Below are 12,570 nucleotides of genomic sequence, written 5' to 3' on the forward strand. Positions count from 1 at the left end.
CACTGACTACGTTTGAGGAAAAGGTGTATAGGTTAAAAAAAAACCATCAAAATCTCCTTTATGTCATCACATTTTAAAGTATGCTACCCCAAATACTTCAGGCTTGTGCTCAATTTCACTAGCAAATGACTGTGGAATGGCTGACAACAGACAAACAGTTCCTTACAAATCAGGAAACAATGCTTCTATTCTTAGGAAGGCATAAAGTCAGATTTACAAGCATTTGGGTACCTGAACACAGAGACGCACTTAAGCTGTGCATCATAAATCAAGTAAATAAAATCAAGATGCTTGATTTGCTATTGTGCCTTGTACACATCTGCATGTTTCTGCTCATGTATACCATCTTCTCATGAACCATGGCCCTAACTTCCTTAGCTAACTATATACTAGTGCCTTAAGTGAACTTTATTCCGGACATACTCACTTCACCAATTATTAAAATAAGCTTTCAGTATTACTGTAACATTTCACTCTAGGCTTTGAGATTCTCCAAACCAAATAAAATGGAGATAGGGAATTACAAAAATTAAGAGAAGGATAAATTGGTTTTTGGTAGGCTTTTCAGTCAAATCATAAATGAGCCTTTTAGTTACTCTTCAGATTCTGCATCTGCTGCAAAAGTAAGGCAAATGGAGATTACAGTTACCATTTAACATTTGATTAACAGAAATTTGGACTTCAGTATTGATATTTACAGTCAATGTGAAATCAGAGCACAAACTGCTAAACTGAAAATTTATTCCTCTGGAGCAAAACCATGAAATCAGTTAAGTTAAATAAGTTAAAATCAGGATAGATAAGTTACCATCCAGAGATTTTTAAACTATATATTAGCCACAAGAACAATTCAACAGGCGTTACAGTACTTCAGACTAGCCAATGGGAATAAGTTATTAATTATATATTCATATTCATGATATCAGACTATTATCAATCTGTGTAAAACATTTCATCGTGTGTGTGTGTGTGTGTACTGGAAAACAAGGTATCGCCACACACAGAGATATTTTTTTTCTCAAGGAACGTGTTAACTCTGAGTTTTTAATAACAATAATTTGTAAAATGAACCATGAAAGTAACAATGTATTGCAGAGATCGTAGACATTATTCCAGCTTTTTGGATTTTTTTTTTTCAAGGAAAAGAAGGAGGCAAGATGTGTGCATCAGAGGAATACTTTTGTAATCATGTAAGCATCTGAAAAGAAAGTCCAGTTTAGAGGAAAGACCAGAAACAAAAAAGGCATTTCAGGAATATGTTTTTTGTAAAGTGAAGACTGTTTAAAGTGTGGTGGAGGAGATGAGGACAGATATTTCATTTCCATGACTTTTCTTCTCCTCTTTGTGATCTGCCCCTGAAATGCTTTAAATATCCCCATGAAATATAACCAGTCTTCTGCTTCTTTGCAAAGATCACAGCTGTGTTATGACAAGAACTGATTTAGTGGAACTGACTAGATAGCATTCACATCCTGGGCTTTAATCTCAAAAAACAACATTTAATAGTTCAACAATTATATTAAATTGTCAAGTTCCACAATCACATTTAATCATCAAGGACTACTTCTGGACAATGCTCTCTCTATCTGTTATATGAAAGACATTAGTGCCTAATTGATTTGTGTGGCATAAAAGCAAACTTGGCTCCCTGACAAGATTAATATGGCGACAATGTATAAATCTTGCACTCCTAGATCCAGTCACACTTTTCTCTATAAATTTTGCTTAGGCTATAAAAAAAAGTCTTTGAAATAAAGATGAAAAGGAAAAAATAAAGTCTGGATACCATTCATGAAAGGAGTGGGAGGGTCACACTTCAGAAAATACAGGAGTAGGCCCTCAGTGGTCCCTTCATTCCTTTGCTTTACGAGTAAATTACAAAGAGGAATTCCTGATAGGCTGGGAAAATCTTTGGCATCTGCAGTGTTTCTCAGAGGCTGCCATGTAATTTGAACTTAAATTATCCTAAACTGCTGTTCAGTAATAATGTCTGTAGAAAACTGCATCTCAGCAGAAATGCATGGATGGTATCCATGATATTTGTACATGATTTTTAGACCATTAAGAAAATTATTTTCCACCACTACTCAATAGTTTTCCTAGATTAATAGCTATTATATATGAAATATGTAGAAGACTGCATGGAAATCTGGTCATCAAACTATCTTCCATTCAGAAACCCCATAAAACTGAAATGGTTCATAATCTGCCTTCCACACAGTTTCATCTAAGTGCATGAGCTGTTTCAGAAAGCAGAAGGCATCAAAGAACCCTGAGCATAAAGTAGTTTTAATCAATGAATATTGTTAACAAAATACTGTATTCAATGTGGAAAATAATTCTAAATGCTGACTTCTCTAGTGGCAGTCACAACAACCCATACAATCAACACTGACTGTGAACACTGAACCACCTTCACAATATGTAGAATTTGATAGCTTAAGGTCAATGTATTTGTTATTTCCATATAAACATCCTTGTATATCAGAGATTATAAAATTAGCTACTGACAGCACTTCACAGTTATACAATGTCAGTATTGCACAGCCCATGTGCTAGAAATGATGCAGATTTATATAGCTTTGTTCTAGCCTAATTTAAATTGCATCTTTAATTTTCTTTCTCTTCATACACAGGTGAAACATATGAAAGGGAAAGATTCTGTGGGCTGTGGTCTATCCGTTACTGTGATTTTCTCTTCATTTAGTACATCTTATTTAATTACACTAGGACACTGTAACCTTACCTAATAGAAGAACTAAACTTAAGACCCACAGCAGGAAACAAAAGAGGGAGAGTTGAATAGTGTTTGTGTGTTTTAACTAGACCTTCATGTCTGTGGCCTGAGGGTCAAATTTACTGGACTTTTTTTTTTTTCTAGAGAAAAGGTATGAATTTTGCCTTCTGAGAAAGAACACAGAGGAAAAACATGAGGTGACTTTAGGGAGGTGTCGTGGAACGCAGTTTCGCGGCAGAGTTATGGGGGAACTCTCCATGACAGGAGGTTAGCAGTGGAGCTTTGAAGAGCTCATCTTCTGCCTCAGTACCCTCATGAGATTTTCTCAGTTCTGCCATTACTTATTAATTTTGATGTAATTTCTAATAGTTGCAAAGCTCTTAAAAGTGTATTACGTGATTTCACAGTTCAAAATTTGCTTGTATGAGTTCCAGTTCAGGTCCACCAGTTTTGCAGATGATTTTGGTGAAACTGCAGAAGGCAGCTCCTTTCGGTTCTGAGAAAGTGTTACCAAGTTATCCTTTTCTTACTCTTAAGGCCATAAGGTTATTAAGTAATAGACTGAAAATGAAACTGAAGTTTGTCAAAAAAAAATGAGCAGTTGAAAAGTCCACTTTTTATTTTTAATTTCTTTGCTTCTTTACTAGGTTCTGTTTTCAAAGCAAAACTACCTACCTTTGGATTTAAGTTACAGTGGTGTCTTAATATTAATAATAATTAATAGGAATTTTCCTCAACTGTTTCAAAATCCAGTAATGATGCTGCAAGAGGGGGTAGGGAGGGCGAAAGCACAAAAAGTGATTTAGCTGCAATGTATCCTCTTACATACCAAAGGCCAGAAGGGGAGAAAGTTTTTGAGGAGGATTAGAAATGGACAATTAGGTACCACCACACAGAACCTAAGCACTTCCTGTGTAAACAGTTGAAAACTGCCAGGGTAGCATGAATTAATTTAACTTCCTAATATTTCTAAAATAGTAATGAAAACAAAGAAAAACTTTGGTGGAATATTCATTGCAGCTGTTAATGAAACATAACAGTCACGGGGCTACTTGGCTATCTGCACATAGATGATTGAATTAGAACTAAACATAAGGGTATAAAAGGAGGGGAATTGCTCAGAGAAATTAAATACAAAGGCTACTATGCAGCAGCAGGTCTCCAGGTTTGCCTCACTCTTCAACTGCTTTTGAACTGGTTTTTTTACCTTGTAAAGAAGAGCTAGCAGAAATAATGGGCTAACACTGAAATGCTTGTTCAAAACAGATTTCTACAGAATGAGAAACCAGATTTCTTTGAATTGAAAACAAAGCACTAAACCCTAAGAAACAGGCTGCAGATTATGACAAAAAGCACTTGGAAGTAATTAGTAATTAAGAACATTTGTAGAATTGTTACATTGAGTTCTACTGCTCCTCTCTCAAAGGGAAAATGTTTTCAGTAAGGCAGTCAAAATAATAATGAATAACCTAGAGCTCCTTTTTTCCAGCTGTCTCATTCTCTCTATTTGGTAATGATACATCTATTACAATGTTTCCTCTGAGAATCATTAGGATAAAGATCACTCTCACTGAAAATTGCTAAAAAAGATGGCTATGTCGAAGTGGAAAAGATAAACAGAACTAAAGGAGCATGGAATTATGCTTTCATATTAAATAATCTTGACATTTGCCACTATCTGTCCACTGATGAAAATTTGTTTCAGTGTTCCTCATAGCTTCTGTTCTATTAATCCATACTCCATTCTCCGGATACATTTGTACTAGTACTATCTATCCATCTTGTATTGTTTACCTTCTTATGGGCTTCTAACATGTTCAGGACTAGCTTTGTTGACATTAAAGGATGAATTTTTCTCTGCTAAAACCATTCTTTAAGTGTTCCTTTTTAAAATATTGGGTTTTTTGTTTGTTATTGTTTTGAATCAGAAGTTTCCTGGCATTAGGCCATAAAATTACTAAGAGCTCTCCAGTTTTGTTACTCTGTATTTTCAAGGTTAATATACAGTGACTCTGTTTCATACAATAATGGGAATCATAAACAGCAAATTCAAGTATTTAGCTCCCATTGCCATTGCACTGCATAGCTTCACCTGGGCTGACAGGGGACTACTGAGAGGCAGGGAATATTCAGGAATACAGAGAGCTTAGTCAACACCATTCTTCACCCTTGGAGCATGCACAGGCACAATATACTCTACTGAAGGTCAGATACGGAGGTCCAAGACCTGCAATATAATGAAATGGAACCTATGGTTGCTGCAGAGTGTTGCAAATTGCAGTATTGCAAATACTCCAACTATGACACTTTTTTGTTTCTAAAGTACATGGAATGTATCAGTGGTATGGTAAAATACGACATGGCTCAGGATGTTTGGAGATCCAAAGCAAGCCTTACAAGACAAAACAAATGAAAATGTTAAATATTAGCATTGGGAAGTGAGGTGTAAATGTCTTGTTTCAAAGGTGCTATGCTCTAAGATCTTTCAAACACAGGCATGAAAATATCTTTCACAGAAAAAAAGTTAGTAGGTGTATTTTCTGAAGTACACACCCATCCTTACTTGCATTTCTTGGCAAAAGGAAGCAGTTGGTCCAAAAAGAATCTGACACTGTTCATCTGTAGTGTATGTCATTCCTGGAAGCTTGGAGGGAATAATCACAGAATTGAGGCTCTGAGGATTCGTCTGTAGCAGACAGTTACTGGCCTTTGACCTGGCAATATGCAGAGATTTCATATGCTGAGCAAGCCTAACAAATTTGATTGTCATGCCAACTTAAACATGCATTTGGCAGCAGAAAAATGCGGAATCTTAAAATTTTTGTATTCATCAGCACTGGGCAGTCATTCAGAGAAATAACTCAATAGAAATTAATATCCCTTACTTGATGCACATTAGTGATATGGTTTGATGTTGCACAATTGCAGAAAGACAACATAATTTAGCAGCTACAATAAGAACGACAGGAAAAGTGCTGGACAACATTTTACTGTAAACTTCAGTTAACTGCTTAAAGTTTGCATACAGATTAAAAAAAACTAAAAGAGTAGACAATTTATAATGCATAGGCAGTTGTGTAGCTTAGTTTTCACACCTAGCAGGACCTTAGATTAATAATTTCTATACATGTATATACATTTAAAAACACACACGTTTCTGAGCTAATAGTTTTCTCGAAAACTGAAGGTAAAGTATTTGAAAATCCTCAAACCTGTTAGAGCACCAAGTCATAGTTAGGATTTCCATCCAGATTCAGTACAAACGCATCAGACCGACACATTTAACTTACACTAACTGTTCCACTGTCATAAAACAGACCTTTTGAGGATTGCTTAACTCTTGCAACAAAGTTCTCAATACAAATGTATTCATAAACTTAATAAAGGAGCACAGCTTTAGGGAACAGATCCCATGAAGGGAGATATAGAGTGATATTAAATGTTTTAATTTGCTTTCTAGGCATAATATTCTCTATTACATACCCCACAGTGAGTTTCTATTTTAAAAATTACTGTAATTAAATACATGGTTTGACACTGAATGACACAACATAAATCAGAGAACCTACACAATGTTCATTGGTCATTTACTGTTCAACATTCAATGACTCATTTAATAATATATTTTTAACATATTTCTATATATGTAAAAGGTATATATGAATATAAGTAAATAAAACCATATAAATCAGGACATGAAAATATAAAAACTCAAATGATTACTGAAAAATGTTGTATTTTAATTAATCTGTCAAATATTATATAGTTCATAATGACTTATATTACTTGGTGACTTGTGCAAACACAAATCTTTCACAGAAATTATAAACCCCCACCCCCCAACTTATTTTTTCAGCATTTTATAGAAACTATTTATAAATAACATACAGTTAGGATTCTTTTTCTTGAGTGATATACCTGAGAAATCTTTCCAGATCCTCCCTGCTGCACCGGGACCAGGAAACATCTCCAAGATTCTGTCCTTTAATCCACTCCCCAGACATGATATGGAGACCATCTGCACAGGACGGGTGGTCATTGTCGTGGTTTATCCCCATGCTGAATTTTGAAGTTAATGAAAATAAACCAAAGCACAACAAAATAACAACATAATGCAATGTTTGTAAGTTAAAACTCTTGCAAAAGGCTATGAAAAAACGCATGTATCTTACATATAGAAAATCGCTTTTAACTTTTTTTCTGTGATATCTTTCAGATAGAAAGAATGTCAAGGACTATCCTGAAGTATTCTATACTAAAAAGTGGAAGTGAAGCAAAACTCATTAATGAGAACCATTACATTCTAGTATGTCCAAGACATATTTTGGACAACTTGTTGAATGTTTTGAACTATACTGCAGGTAGAACATTGCAGGTAGAATGAACTGTAGTTCTTTCACTAATGGGAGGCAACAATACTGGAAATTTCCTTTTTGAGATCAACGAATCGTTCAAGATACTGGCGGTGATTCTATCCTAATTCCATATGGAAATGGTTTCTTGAAACTTTATAGAATACTAAAGCTTAACATGCAATTACTACGTCTAAAGAAAAATCACCTAAATGTGTTTTCAATGTCTACTGTTAGAAATCACACTAATGAAGCAATTTAAAGACTTAGTGACCATATGCATCCCAGTGAGTTCTCATATAGGGCACTCCAATGTCAAACTCTAGTAAAAATCTCCTTGAACTGCAGACTCACTAGCAATCTCATCCACAATCAGTAATCAGGAAGGAAGAAAACAGACCTAATAAAGTTATCAAATTAGCTACAGAGATATATGCTTGACCATCATTAAGAGAAATAAATTAAATATTTTCAGCTGTTTTTAAAGACTGGTTAAAGTGAACAGGGCTGTTCTCCAGAGCACCAGATTCAAAATGTGACTGATTTTTCAGCTCCACTCTGCCCTGCAGAAAAGCAAAACTTCAGAGCGAATAAAGCTTTTACTTTGTATCGATTCCTTCAGTCAAAGAGTAGTCAAATCACTTACAGACCGCGAAGGTGGGACAAGTTAGCTGCTTCTGTAGAAAAACTACAGTACATCATGCTTCTCTGTATTTCAATACATCATAGTGTTAAAGGGCAAAAAAGGCCTGCCACTGTAACTTAAACAGTTGATTGTTTTCACTCAACTGAAAACACCATCTGACTTATCAGTTTTCTATCCTCATGCCCAGATATTTTTTTTTAATTTTTTTGAAAGCTGCATAACCTCCTCTTTACAAATTAAATGAGCTTAAATGGTGTGTAAGGCTTGTTCTTGCCTATAGAGTGCTCAGTCTCTTACAGTGATGTGTACCCCCCATAATCTGGAGTACTGGAATATTAGCAATATTAAGAACTAACAAAAAAGAACAACAAAACCAACAAATATCATTCCTATCATCTTCCAATACTTCAGCTGCTACACTTTTGTAACACTTCTGCTCTGCTTTGGCACTCAAATTTCTCAATGTGCTTCCACTTGTAAGTGCATGTAGCAAAGTAGTCGTGAAGACTGATGTCAGACTGAATAGCTACTATTAGAATGACTAGCTACTTCAAAAAGGAAGTACAGGTCATTACAGTAACATCAACTAACTAAATCACAAGACAATATTTGAGGAGTACACTAAAGTAGGAACAAATCCTGCTCATAAGCAGTCTCAGGAAATCTATTCCTCTGAAACATACTGCTGAAGTATTCTATAGCACTGACCTAGTATCAACTATAAGACCATGCAAAAATAGATATATTGACTTCTGATTTCTTTCCCTATGTAACATTATGTGTGCAGTGAAGAAAGAAGATGTACAGTCATTGCTATCTTCCTATCCAGCAAGGGAGTACGTAATGTTAGCACATGCATCTGCTTCACTATCAGTGAAGGATATAACAATATTCAACACTCACACTGGTGGAGATGGCTTTTTTAGCCCTTCATGAGCCTTTCTTGATATGCTGTCTACAAGAAAGAGATAACTACCTCCTTTCCTTAAGACAAAGGCACCACAGAAATTGCATCTGTTTAAGGTACTGTTATATGCTCTTCCAGTGTAATTTATTATGCTAGCATTGGGCACATTGCCCTCTCTGTCCATAAACTCCTCTCTCCCACAGCTGTGACCAGTCAGCCTCATGGAAGAGCAAAGCAACACCATGTGCATGTGGGAGGAGGACAAGGGAGTTTGGGGTAACAGGATAACTTTGTAACAGTCTGAAAAAACCCTCATATAATTAATAAAAACAGTGCTGTGCTTCAATGATGTCCACATAGAAATAAATCAAATTCTGTTTTAAGAACAAATGAGTTATTTTTTTAACTGCTATTTAACTATTATTTTTTAATTTTCCCTTTCTGGTTACAAACTATATCTGGCAGAACACAAAATTAGGGAGCATCTAATGGAATGCAGTCTCTAACAAAAATATTAGTCATATTCAACTTATAGTGTGCAACTAAACTATATTTAAATAATCTCAGAGCCTTGGTAAAATAAACTCCACTAACATTATACATGGTTGCTAAGTCAACTGAAAAAATGTTTTTTCCTAATAAAATATCTAAATCTTGTTTAAAAAACACTGCCAGATAGATTTTTTTTTTTTTGTATGTGTGACATTACACAGCAAGTTGGAACAAAGTCTGCTAAATTTTGAAGATCATTCTTGTTGTTGTTTAATGTGCAGTAGAATTAGTCCAAAGCAAAAACACCTAATTTCAGGCCATTGAAAGCAGGAAACCGATACTAGTTTCATTTTACAGTTAACAAAAAGTTCTTTCATAATTTACTATCACTGCAATTCTATGTGTACAGATGAATTCAAGACAGACAACAGCATCTCTCCTGCTATCAGGAGAATAGATTATAAACTTGCAGGCAGAAAATGCATTCCAGTGTCAACCCACACGCTGAAAAATTACCAAGTATCACACTCTAATTTGATTCAATTTGATTATAGCTGAGTATGAAGAAATAAAATCAATTTTAAGTCTAAACAAAGTGTTCTCAGTCATTATGCTATATTTAGACAAGTCAAATAAGGCTATACACACATCTTCTGGAAAGAATTAAGACTACATTGTAAAGCGCCATTTCTTACTATAGGACTCTGAAATTCTCCTGCAAGTGCTACCTGCACAGCATCATAAATTTGCTCAGTGACTCCACACTCTTCCAGGTAGAAACTTTTCCATTTTTTATTCATTATTTTCATTGTGCTCTGAAAATTGCAGATGATGACCTGGTTATTACCATCCCATTCCACTCAAATGCATAGTAATGCCACTGAATAGCAATGTTGGTATTAAAACTTGAAACAGACATTGCAGGCACAAAGACCAAGTAGTATAAAAAACTTAATATGGGAGCAATTATTTGTCACATCTATCTCTCACTTGAGATCTATCTGTGAATATTAATAATAATAATAATAATACACCCAATCCCCACAAACAACTAGAATTAAAAGGATTAAAGAGAACTGCTAATGTTCAGAATTTTATAGTCACTAACAGTGAGACAGGTTAGCAGATAAGATATTTAATTAGGGAAACTCAAAAGAGCAAGTACAGTGGGCTGGGTTTTAATAGTCATTATAATAAATATGACTCCAAAATCCTAAACAAAAATAGTTCAGCCCAACAGACATAAGCAGCAGAGGAATGATGACTGCAAATTGCAGATCTAGGATAATCACACTAGTTTAAGCTCAACTTTTCCTTTCAGAAGGAAACATAGTAAGCCTCTGAACGCTGCTGCCAGTGTACACCTGTGATGTGTGATGGGATCAGGGTGCCACCTGTTTTCTTTCAAAATTCTTATTTTTATAAATTATCATTACAAAGGCTTTGTAAATGTACTGCAGTTACTATCTTACAGATTTTTTTTTTCACTGTAGCAAATAAATCACAAACATAAAATGGATTGTAATGTCTAAAAAATGTATTTGATACATGAAAATAACATCACTCATTTGACTATTGCAGACAGGGAGATGGAAGCTTTGCTACTTTGTGCTGCACTTATCCAACAACCACAACAACCACAACAAAGTAAGTTTTATCACACTGCTACCTTTATAGAGAAATGTATGTAAACAAATGGACTAGTAGCAGACCTCTGTAAACTGTCCTATGAAATTAATAAAAAATCATATGCATTATAGGTTTGTCTGGTTTTTTTTTTACAAAAATCTCTGTTAGTGAATGATGAATTCTTGCATGACTTTTTAAGTGTTTTAAAACCCGTGACACCTTCACAGATCACTGCATAAATGGGTTAAGACGTGTGGTTCTATTTGCAAATGAATTATTTAAAGTGAACTGAAAGTCAAGTAACATGGCTACAGAGAAGATTTGATGGTAAAAAGTAGAAGATGATGTCTTTCTGAAAACTGTAGTCTTCAAAGTAAGAAACTACTGGACAAAGAAACATCAATCTTTTTGTAAACAATCTGATGATAGAAAAAATCAAGAAGTGTGTTTATGCAGTGTATATTTTTCTTTTGAGAAACACTGCCTTGTTCTCTGGACGTGACAGCAACTTGGATTACATCTTTAATCTTAAAGTATTTGGGCAAGGAATAAAACATGTATATTAAGATACAGAAAATAACATATAATGCACGCTACTGGACATCTGAGTTCGTAACTTTTGCTACCACCACACTTCAAGAAGCTGAATCTAGACATACCATGGTCCTTTGACTTAAGTATTATAATAATAATAATAATAATAATAATAATAATAATAATAATACTCTAAAGCACTGATGTAACAGATGTATTTAGCATCATGACATGAAGATGCATACTGCCCTTTGTTGAAGATTTTTACAGAGGGTTGTAAATTTTACAGATTTACAAATCTTTGTTGAAGATTTTTACTCTAAAGCACTGATGTAACAGATGTATTTAGCATCATGACATGAAGATGCATACTGCCCTTTGTTGAAGATTTTTACAGTGTAAAATGCAATAAAAGTATTCACTTGGGAAACGCAATATTCATGCCACATCCTGCAAACTGCAGTATTTCAAGATAAATAATTACATCCCTGATTTATGCCTTTAATCTTATGCCAGAGAAAAACACTGACATACAACATTTCTGCAATTTGAAGAAAAGATGTAATCAAGAAAAAGACTTTGAGCTATCGTGAACTCAGTGAAAGGACAAAAAAAAAGTAAATTAAGTGTCCTTACTGACAAAAAACAGTGGCACTGTTATGATCTTTTGCCAACTTGTTCAGAACCATTTTGAATGTATCAGGCTATCAGTTAAGCCTATGCATCCTGTAGACTGTTCATTTTATAACTGCCATTCTAAGGAAAATAAACTTTAAGTCCACCCTAGTATATCACGGTGTATAAAAAATTGAAATCTTGATATCCTACTAGAGAAAACACTGAGACAATTATTCAAAATTTCAAGTATAACATTACTACCTATTAAAACTTAGTAACAATTCCGATGCAGCCTTACTCTGCAGTCTCAGTGCTTTAGTTTTTGTGAGCTGAGTTTTAATTCAGGTGTCTAGCTACCTGCAAAAGGACAGTGAGGCTTGATTTCTGTTAAATGCTGTTGTGATGTGTTAGCCTCTTACCTGTTCTTAGAGCTAGGCTAAGCAAAACCACTTATTTTTTCCACAGTTTTGAATCACCAAACTGTATTTGTTTCTCTCATCTCTAATTGCATATATACTGGAAAGTTTATTAAGGCATATCCACTTGCCCAGTAAGATCCTAGGGTGATTTAAATCACCGTAACTTTGTGATTCTGGAATATAGATGCCTACTTTGATATGTATGCAAGAAAACCACAGGCTATCAGGTTTTGAAA

At 34.7% G+C, this 12,570-nt stretch overlaps 1 protein-coding gene across 4 annotated transcripts in view; it reads right to left on the reverse strand.

Annotated features, from left to right (window-relative positions):
* Positions 1-12,570, reverse strand: part of ADAMTS19 (ADAM metallopeptidase with thrombospondin type 1 motif 19) — a 189,406-nt gene that overhangs the window by 57,497 nt on the left and 119,339 nt on the right. For all 4 annotated transcript variants that reach the window (XM_064140285.1, XM_064140284.1, XM_064140287.1 and 1 more), the window contains 2 exons: positions 6,656-6,796; positions 5,301-5,451 (listed from right to left, as the gene is read on the reverse strand). In XM_064140285.1, the coding sequence (XP_063996355.1) occupies positions 5,301-5,451; positions 6,656-6,796 (292 nt within the window). The remainder of the gene's footprint in view (positions 1-5,300; positions 5,452-6,655; positions 6,797-12,570) is intronic.

Source organism: Pogoniulus pusillus, chromosome Z, assembly GCF_015220805.1.
Source record: "Pogoniulus pusillus isolate bPogPus1 chromosome Z, bPogPus1.pri, whole genome shotgun sequence".
Lineage (NCBI taxonomy): Eukaryota > Metazoa > Chordata > Aves > Piciformes > Lybiidae > Pogoniulus > Pogoniulus pusillus.